Source organism: Schistocerca cancellata, chromosome 2 (genome assembly GCF_023864275.1).
Source record: "Schistocerca cancellata isolate TAMUIC-IGC-003103 chromosome 2, iqSchCanc2.1, whole genome shotgun sequence".
NCBI classification, from domain to species: Eukaryota; Metazoa; Arthropoda; class Insecta; order Orthoptera; family Acrididae; genus Schistocerca; species Schistocerca cancellata.
The window spans coordinates 470487737-470505502 of NC_064627.1; the positions used below are offsets into that span (position 1 = coordinate 470487737).

Sequence of the window (17766 nt, forward strand, 5' to 3'; positions counted from 1 at the left end):
GGCATAGTATGCCAGCTTTTTCATTTTTATATCCCCTATGTCGGACACAATTCGCATTGCAAATAGAGATTTGTTAAGACACTTCAGTAGTTCTGTGGTGTGCTTTTCCCAGTTGAATTTATTATCAAGCTGTAATCCTAATAATTTAACACTGTTCCCTTCTTCTAGCTGCTTGTCATCATACGTTAGGCACATACTCGTAGGACACCCCTTACAAATTCTGAACTGCATGTAATGTGTTTTTTCAAAGTCGTCGTCCGCTAACACGTAGCGTAATGGCATAGCGCCCAGAGCGTCATATGTTTCTAGCCTTTAATATGGAATGCTCACAGCCAGAAGGCTAAGTGTGGTGCAGGAGTGTGAAGTAAGGAGGCAACCATGCCACGGAGACGTACTCGCGCTTCCTTACAGCCAACTGAATGAGTTTTAAAGGGGTCAAACTGTGACTTTCGGTGTGGCGCAATGGTCCTTTCGGAGAATTGCAAAACAAGTCGGATGTGCTGCGTTAGTTGTGCAACGAAGCTGGTATCAGTGGTCACGTGAAAATTCTCACACCAGTAGACGAGGTTTTGGACGTCCACACAGCACAGACACCCGCCAGGATCGTAGTATTGTAAGGGCAGCAGTGGCAAAAAAAGGTTCAAATGGCTCTAAGCACTATGGGACTTAACATCTGAGGTCATCAGTCCCCTAGAACTTAGAATTACTTAAACCTAACTAACCTAAGGACATCACACGCATCCATGCCCGAGGCAGGATTCGAACCTGCGACAGTAGCAGCAGCGTGGTTCCGGACTGAAGCGCCTAGAACCGCTCGGCCACAGCGGCCACGCAGCAGTGGCAGATGGTGCAGCTACCAAACCAAAGGTGAGAGGGCTTGTGAACCCAGACGTGTCAACACGAAATGCTACGAACCGTGAGTGAGACTACGTGCAGTGAGACTACGGGGACGCACACTTCTAGCCCGTCTTGTGGTCGCGCATAACAGCGACGTGCACGACTCGACAGGTGGTGTCAGGGGATCACTTGGAAGATGGGACGGTGCGCCGTGGTTTTCGGCGATGAAAACAGATTCCGCCTGCACGCAAGTGATGGTCGTTTGCGCGTTCGACGTAGACTTGGTGAGCGTTGTCCCGTTGAGTACATCTGAAACTTGCGCCGCCCCAGGCGTTATGGTCTAAAGTGTGGTAAGTTACAATTCTCGTTTAGAGATAATTACAGAGAAGGGCAGCACTAATAGTCATAGATTTGTTTAATCAGTGGGACAGAGGTTCTGTAGAAACTGAAGTGGGAGGCTCTTGAAGACAGACGAGAACTATTCCTGTGTAATTTATTTCACAGTGTTTTGCAGAGTGTTGTTGTGATCTTCAGTCCAGAGACTGGTTTAATGCAGCTCTCCATGCTACTCTATCCTGTGCAAGTTTCTTCATCTCCCAGTACCTACTGCAACCTACATCCTTCTGAATCTGTTTAGTGTATTCATCTCTTGGTCTCCCTCTACGATTTTTACCCTCCACGCTGCCCTCCAATACTGAATTGCTGATCCCTTCATGCCTCAGAACATGTCCTACCAACCGATCCCTTCTTCTAGTCAAGTTGTGCCACAAATTTCACTTCTCCCCAATTCTATTCAATACCTCCTCATTAGTTATGTGATCTACCCATCTAATCTTCAGCATTCTTCTGTAGCACCACATTACGAAAGCTTCTATTCTCTTCTTGTCTAAATTATTTATCGTCCACGTTTCACTTCCATACATGGCTACACTCCATACAAATACTTTCAGAAACGACTTCCTGACACTTAAATCTATACTCGATGTTAACAAATTTCTCTTCTTCAGAAACGCTTTCCTCGCCATTGCCAGTCTACATTTTACATCCTCTCTACTTCGACCATCATTAGTTATTTTGCTCCCCAAATAGCAAAACTCCTTTACTACTTTAAGTGTCTCATTTCCTAATCTAATTCCTTCAGCATCACCCGACTTAATTCGACTACATTCCATTATCCTCGTTTTGCTTTTGTTGATGTTCATCTTATATCCTCCTTTCAAGACACTGTCCATTCCATTCAACTGCTCTTCCAAGTCCTTTGCTGTCTCTGACAGAATTACAATGTCATCGGAAAACCTCAAAGTTTTTATTTCTTCTCCATGGATTTTAATTCCTACTCCGAATTTTTCTTTTGATTCCATTACTGTTTGCTCAACATGCAGATTGAATAACATCGGGTAGAGTCTACAACCCTGTCTCACTCCCTTCCCAACCACTGCTTCCCTTTCAAGTCCCTCGACTCTTATAACTGCCATCTGGTTTCTGTACAACTTGTAAATAGCCTTTCGCACCCTCTATTTTACCCCTGCCACCTTCAGAATTTGAAAGAGAGTATTCCAGTCAACATTGTCAAATGCTTTCTCTAAGTCTACAAATGCTAGAAACGTAGGTTTGCCTTTCCTTAATCTATTTTCTAAGATAAGTCGTAGGGTCAGTATTGACTCACGTGTTGCAACATTTCTACGGAATCCAAACTGATCTTCCCCGAGGTCGGCTTCTACCAGTTTTTCCATTCGTCTGTAAGGAATTCGTGTCAGTATTTTGCAGTTTTGGAGAGTATGGATGCGGATGTGGGTGTAAATCCACAGACGTTCGCTGACATGTAAGTGGTGCAAAATCTGTTTTGAGGCGTTTAGGTGTCCTGAAGAGTTCGTGCACGTGGCGTGTTTTGCGCAGGCGCTGTGGGAGGCGAAGATGCTGGAGGACGGCGTGCTGCTGAGCCACGTGAGCGGGGACGGCGCGGGCGGCTTCCCCGGCGCCGTGCTGGCCGAGGTCTCCTACCGGCTGCCGCGCGACTCGGTGCTGCCGGAGCTGTGGGTCGACATGACGGCCGTCGCCACCGCGCCCACGCCGCTCGACATGAGCCTCGCGCTGCCCTTCAATCTGGCGGGCCACGTGAGTCACTCGCTGCCGCACTTGCGGTCACGGTGCCCAAACAGAAGTATCGATAATTCCCTCATGAGTCGTATCATGAGGAAAGCATCGTACCCATCACAGTATCGATTATACAGTATCGATTCCTCGAGGTATTGAGGCTTACACCGATAGAACATGGTGACAAACTAGAAGTATCGATAGTTCCCTCATGAGTGGTATCATAAGGATAGTATCGTAACCATAACAGTATCGAGTATACAGTATCGATTCCTCGAGGTATTGAGATTTTCCCCAATAGAATATGGTGCCAAACCAGACGTATCGATAGTTCCCTCAAGTGTGGTATCATAAGGAAAGTATCGTACCCAGAAGGGTATCGAATATACAGTATCCATTCCCCGATGTACCGCGACTTAAACGATAGAACATGGTGCTCAAACAGAAGTATCGACAGTTCCATCATGTCTGGATTTATAAGGAAAGTATCGTACCCAGAAGGGGGTCGAACATACAGTATCCATTCCACGATATATCGAGAATTACGCCGGTAGAACACGGTGCCCAACAAGAAGTATCGATAGCCTCCTCATGAGTGGTATCATAAGGAAAGTTTCTTACCCACAAGGGTATCGAATATACAGTATCGATTCCTCGAGGCATCGAGAATTACCCCGATAGAAATTTTAGGGTGGGTGCTATCAGAAATTTCTCATAATTAGAGACTAGTTGCAGCGATCTGTAGTTGCTTTGAAGAAATTTTTAATAGCGAAGGTCGCATTCAACACTGTTTATTCGGGATGATCAGTTTCAACAGTTACTAGTGTCATCTTCTGATCTGTCTAAAGTGATGCATTTACATAAAGTACATGTATAGTCATTATTTATATCTGCCATTACAAATGGAGAAATGGAAATTCTACATTTTCACACCTTCATAAAACTTATTGTAGTATGTCCTGTTCCGTTATGACTGTAACGCGTGCGTCTTGTTGACATTACAGTGGATAGTATATTGCACACTCCACACAAGTTTGTTAAAAATAATAACAGGTGTAGCACCCATAGAAACAATACAGTTGAAAACCATCTGTGCAACTAGGGATGTCCACACACTTAACATTCCACTTACGCTTGTTACATGTTGAAATGCGTAACTGTGCACCTTTGTCCACGTGTTTACGTGTACATGACGTGTTAAATGCATCATGGATCCACATTCTTTAAAGTACACAGTTCAACTGATTGACTGTAAGCCACAAATTAGGAGTGCAAATAATTGCAGCACTATAGACCTCTTACGTAGGTATCTGAAAACCAATCGTACATTTGTTTTACATTTTATTTAAAATTACAAATTTCATTGAGAGCAGTTCTTTAACATTTGAAAACTAAATTGGTTTTCATGTAAAAAGTGTTCACACACTTCTAAGTGAAGTTCTTACTTACAATATGCTTTATTGAGAGGACTTTAGTATTTATTTTATTATACGCTACTGGCCATTAAAATTGCCACACCACGAAGATGACGTGCTACAGACTCGAAATTTAACCGACAGGAAGAAGATGCTGTGATATGCAAATGATTAGCTTTTCAGAGCATTCACACAAGGTTGGCGCCGCTGGTGACACCTACAACGTGCTGACGTGAGGAAAGTTTCCAACCGATTTCTCATACACAAACAGCAGCTGACCGGCGTTGCCTGATGAAACGTTGTCGTGATGCTTCGTGTAAGGAGGAGAAATGCGTACCATCACGTTTCCAACTTTGATAAAGGTCGGATTGTAGTCTATCGCGAGTGCGGTTTATCGTATCGCGAAATTGCTGTTCGCGTTGGTCGAGATCCAATGACTATTAGCAGAATATGGAATCGGTGGGTTCAGGAGGGTAATACGGAACGCCGTGCTGGCTCCCGACGGCTTCGTATCACTAGCAGTCGAGATGACAGGCATCTTATCCGCATGGCTGTAATGGATCGTGCAGCCACGTCTCGGTCCCTAAGTCAACAGATGGGGACGTTTGCAAGACAACAACCATCTGCACGAACAGTTCGACGACGTTAGCAGCAGCATGGACTATCAGCTCGGAGACCACGGCTGCAGTTACCCTTGACGCTGCATCACAGACAGGAGGGCCTCCGATGGTGTACTCAACGACGAACCTGGGTGCACGAATGGCAAAACGTCATTTTTTCGGATGAACCCAGGTTCTGTTTACAGCATCATGATGGTCGCATCCGTGTTTGGCGACATCGCGGTGAACGCACATAGGAAGCGTGTATTCGTCATCGCCATACTGGCGTATCACCCGACGTGATGGTATGGGGTGCCATTGGTTACACGTCTCGGTCACCTCTTGTTCGCATTGACGGCACTTTGAACAGTGGGCGTTACATTTCAGGTGTGTTACGACCCGTGGCTCTACTCTTCATTCGATCCCTGCGAAACCCTACATTTCAGTAGGATAATGCACGACCGTATGTTGCAGGTCCTGTAAGGGCCTTTCTGGATACAGAAAATGTTCGACTGCTGCCCTGGCCAGCACTCCAGATCTCTCACCAAATGAAAACGTCTTGTCAATGGTGACCGATCAACTGGCTTGTCACAATACACCAGTCACTACTCTCGATGAACTGCGGTATCGTGTTGAAGCTGCATGGTGCGGCTGATCCCGGCGGAGGTTCGAGTCCTCCTTCGGGCATGGGTGCTTGTGTTTGTCCTTAGGATAATTTAGTTTAAGTAGTGTGTAAGCTTAGGGAGTGATGACCTTAGCAGTTAAGTTCCATAAGATTTCACACACATTTGAACATTTTTTTGAAGCTGCATGGGCAGCTGTACCTGTACACGCCATCCAAGCTCTGTGTGACTCAATGCCCAAGCGTATCAAGGCCGTTATTACTGCCAGAAGTGATTGTTCTGGGTACTGATTTCTCAGGATCTATGCACCCAAATTACGTGAAAATGTAATCACATGTCAGTTCTAGTATAATATATTCGTCCAATGAATACCCGTTTATCATCTGCATTTCTTCTTGGTGTAGCAATTTTAATGGCCAGTAGTGTATATTATATTACTGTATGGTAATGTTCTGTGGTGTCATGTTTACCCTTAAACTCACATGCAAATTTTGTACAAATGTTAGATATATATATGTGTTAAATATTGTATAGTTGATGAATTTTATATTTAAATGAAGTACATACTCGACCTGAAAGGAAATAAAGAAAAAATAATAATAATGTCCAAAGCAAGACTCGAACCAGCGATCGTAAGATTAACAGTCTTACGCAAACCGATAGAGACACACTGACCGTCAAACACTGCCTTACGTTGAGTGAATTAGTCACTCGAAGAAATTCAAATTCGCTTTGCTGGAGAATTTTTGAGAGTCACATTGAACTGCTGTGTGACATTGTCATCTGAGTGCTGAACTTCACGTACCATAAATATAAAAAAAATTACAAACATCCGATTCAGTGCAATTTATTGCTATGAATTTTATATCTGTTATCTGGAACCTCTGAAAAGGTCGTCCATATTCAATAATCATGGTGACATACGATGTTGTGTATTATGCATGTAGCAGCAACTCATGATAACAGCAACCATTAGTAATATTAATGTCGAAATAAAACGGAACATTTGAAAAAAAAGTAAAATAAAAAGAATTAACTCAAGTTTCAAGAGAATAAGTTCCATCTCAAGTTGATAAATATGTTACTGGCAGCCTCGGAAGAACTCGAGGTTTGCCGACTAACCAAAACTATATCTACTTCTAAACCTAATTCGCTACACTATTCTACATCACCCACACTGATATGTGCCTACCTTCGCAATCCTCTCGTCTCCAGATACTCGTGGGGGGTGGCCATTGCATTCTGTCTTTTCTTTTTATCTTCTTTTTCTTTTTTATCTTATTTATATACGTTTGTATTTGAAGTTCATCTTAATTAAATTTATAAAAGCCTATCGTTATCTATAACTGAGGAAATGCTTACTGTGACGTATTGACATTATTCTGATATTCAGAGCATCCACTTGATCTTATAGACTGAAAGTTAAGCATTTGCCTTTCAGATTTTAGATGTGCTATCATGTTGACTGGCCAGAGTCGAGGACCTTCTGTTCTGTGATCGGTTGCAGACGCACCCGGAGCTCTTGGGTCTAAACCAGTGACAAAATGGATTCAGGAAAGGGATTATGCTGTTAATAGATCTCTTAACATTGTAGAAAATTCAACAACGAAGTATGCACACGCACCCATGATTGACGTAGAAGGCGCATGCGCTGTTCGCACGCCTTCGAGGTCTCAGGGTCCCCAGATATCTGTATAAGAGCTTCGCAGATTATTGTAGTTAACGTAGCGTCTAGTGGCTTGCGGGGCAAGGTAATCAAAAAGGTTACTAAGTCCGCAGCTAGCGGTATAGTGGCTAGCGTTGCTGCCTCTGGATCACGGGGTCACGGATTAGATTCCCGGCCGGGTTGGGAATTTTCTCTGCCCGGGAACTGGGTGTTTGTGTTGTCCCCATAATTTCATCATCATCATCATCATCATTCGTGAATGTGGCTAAAATTGGACTGTGTAAAGACAGGGACATTGAACGGGTGCTGATGATCGCGCAGTTAAGCGCCCCACAAACTAGACATCATCATCATCAAAAAGGTTACTAAGGGCTGTCCTCAAGGTTCCATAAGTGGTCCACTGTTTTGGAGATCTTGTTAGTATTGAACCCCTATTATATGTGTTAGAAGGGGCAGACACTACAGAAGGTGTAGTTGCATACGCAGATCACAACCCAACAGTTGTGTCTGCAGACTCCATGGCGAGACTTGATGAAAAGCATGCGATTGCACAAATGCAGAATTGGTACAAGAGAAACAGACTGATTATAGCTGTTCATAAAACCACATACATACTTCTGAAACGAAGACTTTCTGCTACCATAAATCCTTCCATGAGGTTTGACGGAATACCTTAAAACGCAGCACTGTTTGTAGATATTTAGGCATTCTTTTAGACGAGAAAAGAAACTTTCTAGAACACGTAAAATCTGTTATTTAGAAAGCGGCGAAAATTATACATAAGACTGCCCGTGCTGGCACTGCTGATTATAAAGTGCAGTTGCATGTGGTGCCGTCACATCACGAAGCTATTGACAACGCCATTGTAGGTTCGCTGCCAGAGTCTGGGCGCATCGCCTTAGGTTAGGCAGGTACAAAACAATACTTTGACAAATTCAGCAGAGCGTACCTCTGAGACTCACCGGTGCCTCTCGCACAACAACTTTAGAGGGTTTACTAGTAGTCGTCGGGATGTGTCCGATGGATATCGAGATACGTTGCAGGGCAGCGCTGTATTGGCTGGGGCATGAACAATATGAGCGCGTTTACGAACTCTCAGGATCGCATATTGCTGATAAAAGACATTTACGAGCCTGGAAGTTAGACGAATGGCAGTCTGATTGGGCACTAGGAGACCTGGAACGCGTGTTTACAGCATATTCCCAAGCATTTGGAGCAGACTCAATATGCGCGACATCATCGTTACTCGAGGTATGCTCACGGTCCATATCCCAAGCATTTGCACCAAGTGGCTAGTAGTAACACACCAGTTTCTGAATATGGGAGGAAGGTTCCGCTGATCATGTTGTTCTCAGATGCCCCCTTTTTCAGGTGGAGAGAGACTGTTAACAATTAGACTGCTATCTGAAAACAGTTGTAAATACTCAAAAACCCGATTGACATGTGGTCCCCTTGTTAGCTTCTCATCACTGGGATTGAATTAACTTGGAAAAATATTGTAATTATGAGAGCGCACATCATACAACCAACGTCATTAAGCTTTAAAACTGATACTGGTTACAATAAAGTAAGTAATCATACGGTGGTCGTCATGAATTTTTCCACGTATTTAATAGCTATCGCCTAATTAAAACGTTATATTGTGCAAATAATCTCTATATTAAGTGTTTTAATATTAGCTGCAATACATGCTTTTGAATAAAAACACTTACTCCATGCTTGTTTGAAATGCATTTTTATTATTTTTTATTGTACTGTATTTTACCACCATAGTAATATAGTAAAAATTTTCCCGGCTTGCGCCCTATCGTAGGGAATCAAGAATAGAAAAAGAAAGAAAAAACAGTCGGAAGTTCAGCAACGATTCGAATGGTGCCGGGCGAAAATTACTCAGACGAGGCTTTATAAGGCCGACTCAGCAGACAGACACAGACTAGAACGACATTCAGCTCTGGCTGGCTGTTTTTGGTATTCGGACACCGATCTAGCAGTAGCGGAACTCTGATTACATATTTTGCTGTAATGCTCAGTCTCTTTATTTACTATGCAAACCAACAACGATTCATCTTTAGTCACATCGACTTTCACTGCCCTGCTTCTGTGCTACACTTTCCAAAAATTATAACAAACTGGAGCAGCATAGGTGAGCCTCCTTTCCCTTCCACGTGAGTTCGTTCCGTTGGTTTAATCTGACTATTGCACTGCAGAGTTAAAGCCGCAAAATATCTTGTTGCAGGATGCCGGAGAGCCTGCGCTGAAGGACCACTTGCTCACGCTGGATGCAGACCAGTACTTGGCAACCACGCGTGACTTCATACCCACAGGTGAGCACTCGCAAGGGCTACCTCTTGATACGGGAGCAGCCGGTTCGAAAACTCCGGCAGTGAAGGTAGTTTTGTCGGGGAAACTGTGACTGAAAAGTAGTGAAGAGATGACAGCGTACAACTTCGATTCTCCAGAGTGTGTGTCAATGCTCTCCGTTATATATCAAACATTCGCGGCGTATCTCATGGAATGAGCACATAAACACTGGCCATTCTTCTTTTTCTAATGCCTGTGCCCCACGTCGGTGCTGGATCAGCTTGGTTTAAGAAATGGCCAGATGCCCTTCCTGCTGCCACTCCGTTAGACCCCTCCTCCCCCTCGCCCCCCACCACCGCCTCTACACCTCCACTCCACGCCCCGCCCCCCCTCCCCCGGGATGAAATATGCGTACCCCAGGTGTCTGTGTGTAGTGTTATTGACATGAAGTGAGCGAAAGTTTCTGGAGTGTTTGCGAATCGTGTAACTGAGGCAGGACTTCGGTACCAGACCAGTATTCACCTATTCGGATGTAGGAAACGACCTAAAAACCACAACCAGGCACCTGCCTCGAGATGACTGGGTGTTTGTGTTGTCCTCATCATTTCATCATCATCGAGGAAAGTGGCGAAATTGGACTGAGCAAAGGTTGGGAAATTGTACGGGCGCTGATAACCACGCAGTTGAGGGCCCCACAAAACCAAACATCATAATCATCATCACAACCAGGCTGACCGACGCACCTGTTCTCGTCCTTAATTCGCTGGTCGGATGCGATCCGGGGCCGGTGCACCTCCCCCGTCCAGAAGCGGCGCTTTATACGCACAGCTATCGGGACGGGTACATAAACATTTGTGATTGTTCCTTCCGTATAAAATTTGGGTATTTTTGTGGGTTAGAGAGCAATGATGTTGTGCTGAGGCTTTCAGGAGAAATACTGGGATTTTATTATTACCCTTAACCCTCTTCGATGTGACGCCCAGTAATGATGTAATACTAGAGAAAAGAACAAAGATGTCAGCTTAGTTGTGAGGTGGTTGTAAGTATTCCTCTTAACTGCCGCTTGAAAGTGCCTGTAGCAAAGATGGCGGCTCCAAACAGACAGACTTTTGCGTTTTGCTGTTTGTTACGTGTTCCATATTACGTTCGATAGTGACTACGGCCTCCCCCCATGAACCATGGACCTTGCCGTTCGTGGGGAAGCTTGCGAGCCTCAACGATACAGATAGCCGTACCGTAGGTGCAACCATAACGGAGGGGTATCTGTTGAGAGGCCAGACAAACGTGTGGTTCCTGAAGAGGGGCAGCAGCCTTTTCAGTAGTTGCAGGGGAAACAGTCTGGATGATTGATTGATCTGGCCTTGTAACATTAACCAAAACGGCCTTGCTGTTGTGGTACTGCGAACGGCTGAAAGCAAGGGGAAACTACAGCCGTAATTTTTCCCGAGGGCATGCAGCTTTACTGTATGGTTAAGTGATGATGGCGTCCTCTTGGGTAAAATATTCCGGAGGTAAAATAGTCCCCCATTCGTATCTCTGGGCGGGGACTACTCAAGGGGACGTCGTTATCAGAAGAAAGAAAACTGGCATTCTACGGATCGGAGCGTGGAATGTCAGATCCCTTAATCGGGCAGGTAGGTTGGAAAATTTAAAAAGGGAAATGGATAGGTTAAAATTAGATATAGTGGGAATTAGTGAAGTTCGGTGGCAGGAGAAACAAGACTCCTGGTCAGGGGTATACAGGGTTATAAATACAAAATCAAATAGGGGTAATGCAGGAGTAGGTTTAATAATGAATAAAAAAAATAGGAGTGCGGGTAAGCTACTACAAACAGCATAGTGAACCTATTACTGTGGCCAAGATAGACACGAAGCCCACGTCTACTACAGTAGGACAAGCTTATATGCCAACTAGCTCTGCAGATGACGAAGAAATTGAAGAAATGTATGATGAGATAAACGAAATTATTCAGGTAGTGAAGGGAGACGAAAATTTAATAGTCATGGGTGACTGTAATTCGATAGTAGGAAAACGAAGAGAAGGAAATGTAGTAGGTGAATATGGAATGGGGGTAAGAAATGAAAGAGGAAGCCGTCTGTTAGAATTTTGCACAGAGCATAACTTAATCATAGCTAACACTTGGTTCAAGAATCATAAAAGGAAGTTGTATACATGGAAGAATCCTCGAGATACTAAAAGGTATCAGATAGATTATATAATGGTAAGACAGAGATTTAGGAACGAGGTTTCAAATTGTAGGACATTTCCAGGGGCAGATGTGAACTTTGACCACAATCTATTGGTTATGAACTGTAGATTAAAACTGAAGAAATTGCAAAAAGGTGGGAATTTAAGGAGATGGGACCTGGGTAAACTGACTAAACCAGAGGTTGTACAGAGTTTCAGGGAGAGCATAAGGGAACAATTGACAGGAATGGGGGAAAGAAATACAGTAGAAGACGAATGGATAGCTCTGAGCGATGAAATAGTGAAGGCAGCAGAGGATCAAGTAGGTAAAAAGACGAGGTCTAGTAGAAATCCTTGGGTAACAGAAGAAATATTGAATTTAATTGATGAAAGGAGAAAATATAAAAATGCAGTAAATGAGGCAGGCAAAAAAGGAATACAAAAGTCTCAAAAATGAGATCGACAGGAAGTGCAAAATGGCTAAGCAGGCATGGCTAGAAGACAAATGTAAGGATGTGGAGGCTTATCTCACTAGGGTAAGATAGGTACAGCCTACAGGAAAATTAAAGAGACCTTTGGAGAAAAGAGAGGCACTTGTATGAATATCAAGAGCTCAGATGGAAACCCAGTTTTAAGCAAAGAGGGGAAAGCAGAAAGGTGGAAGGAGTATATAGAGGGTCTATACAAGGGCGATATACTTGAGGACAATATTGTGGAAATGGAAGAGGATGTAGATGAAGATGAAATGGGAGATACGATACTGCGCGAAGAGTTCGACAGAGCACTGAAAGACCTGAGTCGAAACAAGGCCCCGGGAGTAGACAACGTTCCAGTAGAACTACTGACGGCCTTGGGAGAGCCAGTCCTGACAAAACTCTACCATCTGGTGAGCAAGATGTATGAAACAGGCGAAATACCCTCAGACTTCAAGAAGAATGTAATAATTCCAATCCTAAAGAAAGCAAGTGTTGACAGATGTGAAAATTACCGAACTATCAGGTTATAAGTCACAGCTGCAAAACACCAACACGAATTCTTTACAGACGAATGGAAAAACTGGTAGAAGCCGACCTCGGCGAAGATCAGTTTGGATTCCGCAGAAATGTTGCAACACGTGAGGCAATACTGACCTTACGACTTATCTTAGAAGAAAGATTAAGGAAAGGCAAACCTACGTTTCTATCATTTGTAGACTTAGAGAAAGTATTTGACAATGTTGACTGGAAAAATCTGTTTCAAATTCTAAAAGTGGCAGGGGTAAAATACAGGGAGCGAAAGGCTATTTACAAGTTGTACAGAAACCAGATGGCAGTTATAAGAGACGAGGGGCATGAAAGGGAAGCAGTGGTTCGGAAGGGAGTGAGACAGGGTTGTAGACTCTCCCCAATGTTATTCAATCTGTATATTGAGCAAGCAGTAAAGGAAACAAAAGAAAAAATTGGAGTAGGTATTAAAATCCAGGGAGAAGAAATAAAAACTTTGAGGTTCGCCGATGACATTGTAATTCTGTCAGAGACAGCAAAGGACTTGCAAGAGCAGTTCAGTGGAATGGACAGTGTCTTGAAAGGAGGATATAAGATGAACATCAACAAAAGCAAAACAAGGATAATGGAATGTAGTCGAATTAAGTCGGGTGATGGTGAGGGAATTAGATTAGGAAATGAGACACTTAAACTAGTAAAGGAGTTTTGCTATTTGGGGAGCAAAATAACTGATGATGGTCGAAGTAGAAAGGATATAAAATGTAGACTGGCAGTGGCAAGGAAAGCGTTTCTGAAGAAGAGAAATTTGTTAACATCGAGTATAGATTTAAGTGTTAGGAAGTCGTTTCGGAAAGTATTTGTATGGGGTGTAGCCATGTATGGAAGTGAAACATGGACGATGAATAGTTTGGACAAGAAGAGAATAGAAGCTTTCGAAATGTGGTGCTACAGAAGAATGTTGAAGATTAGGTGGGTAGATCACGCAACTAATGAGGAGGTATTGAATAGGATTGGGGAGAAGAGAAGTTTGTGGCACAACTTGACTAGAAGAAGGGATCGGTTGGTAGGACATGTCCTGAGGCATCAAGGGATCACAAATTTAGCGTTGGAGGGCAGCCTGGAGGATAAAAATCGTAGAGGAAGGCCAAGAGATGAATACACTAAGCAGATTCAGAAGTATGTAGGTTGCAGTAGGTACTGGGAGATGAAGGAGCTTCCACAGGATAGATTCGCATGGAGAGCTGCATCAAACCAGTCTCAGGACTGATGACCACAACGACAACAGTGACTACGGAAGTGACATAACATCTTTAGACGTTATCATCAGTTCAAAAATATTAGCTATCTATATAAAGATATGTGACTAGGAAAATCAAGTGGGTCGAAATCGAACATTGAACATTTGAGAGACTACTTTGCGGTCTGCCCTCAGAATTCTCTTAGGAAAGCAATTGCAGTGATGTCTCTGAAGTAGGATCTCAAGAAACGCTTCTAACTGTACCCAAATGGCTCTGAACACTATGGGACTTAACATCTGAGGTCATCAGTCCCCTAGAACGTAGAACTACTTAAACCTAACTAACCTAAGGACATCACACAAATCCATGCCTGAGGCAGGATTCGAACCTGCGACCGTAGCGGTCGCACGGCTCCAGACTGAATCGCGTAGAACCGCTCCGCCAAAACGGTCGGCCTAACTGTGCCCGCATATTACACAATGTTCCAAAGTAGTCGAAAGTCAGTAGACCACTGTTTGGGATCCAAGTCCACACGAGGTAAATAAGTCGACTACAAGTTCATTAGAGACGGAGCAAAAGTTTTGCTTGGGGAAGGATGGAGAAGGAAATCGGCCGCGTCCTTTCAAAGGAACCATCCCGGCATTCCCCTTAATCTGGATGGCTGAAGGAGGATATGAACCGCTCGTCCTCCGGCATACGAGTGCAGTGTCTAACCACTGAGACGCCACCTCGGCTCCAAGCAAGATGCTGATGCATCAATAAGACTGTTATGATTGTCTCATATTTAGAGATGACTAGTCGGTTCACCTAGACGGAGGAGTAAATACACTGCCTGACAAAAAGGTGAGCGTTCACAAGGGGAGGAGGACACGAAATGGAGACGGTATGTCCATGGACCTTGCCGTTGGTGGGGAGGCTTGCGTGCCTCAGCGATACAGACAGCCGTACCGTAGGTACAACAACAACGGAGGGGTATCTGTTGAGAGGCCAGACAAACGTGTGATTCCTGAAGAGGGGCAGCAGCCTTTTCAGTAGTTGCAAGGGCAACAGTCTGGATGATTGACTGATCTGGCCTTGTAACAATAACCAAAACGGCCTTGCTGTACTGGTACTGCGAACGGCTGAAAGCAAGGGGAAACTACGGCCGTAATTTTTCCCGAGGGCATGCAGCTTTACTGTATGATTAAATGATGATGGCGTCCTCTTGGGTAAAATATTCCGGAGGTAAAATAGTCCCCCATTCGGATCTCCGGGCGGGGACTACTCAAGAGGATGTCGTTATCAGGAGAAAGAAAACTGGCGTTCTACGGATCGGTGCGTGGAATGTCAGATCCCTTAATCGGGCAGGTAGGTTAGAAAATTTAAAAAGGGAAATGGATAGGTTAAAGTTAGATATAGTGGGAATTAGTGAAGTTCGGTGGCAGGAGGAACAAGACTTCTGGTCAGGTGACTACAGGGTTATAAACACAAAGTCAAATAGGGGTAATGCAGGAGTAGGTTTAATAATGAATAGGAAAATAGGAATGCGGGTAAGCTACTACAAACAGCATAGTGAACCTATTATTGTGGCCAAGATAGATACAAAGCCCACACCTACTACAGTAGTACAAGTTTATATGCCAACTAGCTCTGCAGATGACGAAGAAATTGAAGAAATGTATGATGAAATAAAAGAAATTATTCAGATAGTGAAGGGAGACGAAAATTTAATAGTCGTGGTTGACTGGAATTCGAGTGTAGGAAAAGGGAGAGAAGGAAACGTAGTAGGTGAATATGGATTGGGGCTAAGAAATGAAAGAGGAAGCCGCCTGGTAGAATTTTGCACAGAGCACAACTTAATCATAGCTAACACTTGGTTTAAGAATCATGATAGAAGGTTGTATACATGGAAGAAGCCTGGAGATACTAAAAGGTATCAGATAGATTATATAATGGTAAGACAGAGATTTAGGAACCAGGTTTTAAATTGTAAGACATTTCCAGGGGCAGATGTGGACTCTGACCACAATCTATTTGTTATGACCTGTAGATTAAAACTGAAGAAACTGCAAAAAGGTGGGAATTTAAGGAGATGGGACCTGGATAAACTGAAAGAACCAGAGGTTGTACAGAGTTTCAGGGAGAGCATAAGGGAACAATTGACAGGAATGGGGGAAAGAAATACAGTAGAAGAAGAATGGGTAGCTTTGGGGGATGAAGTAGTGAAGGCAGCAGAGGATCAAGTAGGTAAAAAGACGAGGGCTAGTAGAAATCCTTGGGTAACAGAAGAAATATTGAATTTAATTGATGAAAGGAGAAAATATAAAAATGCAGTAAATGAAGCAGGCAAAAAAGAATACAAACGTCTCAAAAATGAGATCGACAGGAAGTGCAAAATGGCTAAGCAGGGATGGCTAGAGGACAAATGTAAGGATGTAGAGGCTTATCTCACTAGGGGTAAGATAGATACTGCCTACAGGAAAATTAAAGAGACCTTTGGAGATAAGAGAACCACTTGTATGAACATCAAGAGCTCAGATGGAAACCCAGTTCTAAGCAAAGAAGGGAAAGCAGAAAGGTGGAAGGAGTATATAGAGGGTCTATACAAGGGCGATGCACTTGAGGACAATATTATGGAAAGGGAAGAGTATGTAGATGAAGATGAAATGGGAGATATGATACTGCGTGAAGAGTTTGACAGAGCACTGAAAGACCTGAGTCGAAACAAGGCCCCCGGAGTAGACAACATTCCATTGGAACTACTGACGGCCTTGGGAGAGCCAGTCCTGACAAAACTCTACCATCTGGTGAGCAAGATGTATGAAACAGGCGAAATACCCTCAGACTTCAAGAAGAATATAATAATTCCAATCCCAAAGAAAGCAGGTGTTGACAGATGTGAAAATTACCGGACAATCAGCTTAATAAGCCACAGCTGCAAAGTACTAACACGAATTCTTTACAGACGAATGGAAAAACTAGTAGAAGCCGACCTCGGGGAAGATCAGTTTGGATTCCGTAGAAATACTGGAACACGTGAGGCAATACTGACCTTACGACTAATCTTAGAAGAAAGATTAAGGAAAGGCAAACCTACGTTTCTAGCATTTGTAGACTTAGAGAAAGCTTTTGACAATGTTGACTGGAATACTCTATTTCAAATTCTAAAGGTGGCAGGGGTAAAATACAGGGAGCGAAAGGCTATATACAATTTGTACAGAAACCCGATGGCAGTTATAAGAGTCGAGGGACATGAAAGGGAAGCAGTGGTTGGGAAGGGAGTAAGACAGGGTTGTAGCCTCTCCCCGATGTTATTCAATCTGTATATCGAGCAAGCAGTAAAGGAAACAAAAGAAAAATTTGGAGTAGGTATTAAAATCCATGGAGAAGAAATAAAAACTTTAAGGTTCGCCGATGACATTGTAATTCTGTCAGAGACAGCAAAGGACTTGGAAGAGCAGTTGAATGGAATGGATGGTGTCTTGAAGGGAGGATATAAGATGAACATCAACAAAAGCAAAATGAGGATAATGGAATGTAGTCGAATTAAGTCGGGTGATGCTGAGGGAATTAGATTAGAAAATGAGACACTTAAAGTAGTAAAGGAGTTTTGCTATTTGGGGAGCAAAATAACTGATGATGGTCGAAGTAGAGAGGATATTAAATGTAGACTAGCAATGGCAAGGAAAGTGTTTCTGAAGAAGAGAAATTTGTTAACATCGAGTATAGATTTAAGTGTCAGGAAGTTGTTTCTGAAAGTATTTGTATGGAGTGTAGCCATGTATGGAAGTGAAACATGGACGGTAAATAGTTTGGACAAGAAGAGAATAGAAGCTTTTGAAA

General features: G+C 43.4%; 1 protein-coding gene across 1 annotated transcript in view; it reads left to right on the forward strand.

Moving 5' to 3' along the window:
* Positions 1 to 17766, forward strand: part of LOC126155272 (galactose mutarotase-like) — an 84192-nt gene that overhangs the window by 52294 nt on the left and 14132 nt on the right. Inside the window, exons 3-4 of the mRNA XM_049916217.1 lie at positions 2734 to 2952; positions 9471 to 9558. Coding sequence (XP_049772174.1) covers positions 2734 to 2952; positions 9471 to 9558 — 307 coding nt within the window. The remainder of the gene's footprint in view (positions 1 to 2733; positions 2953 to 9470; positions 9559 to 17766) is intronic.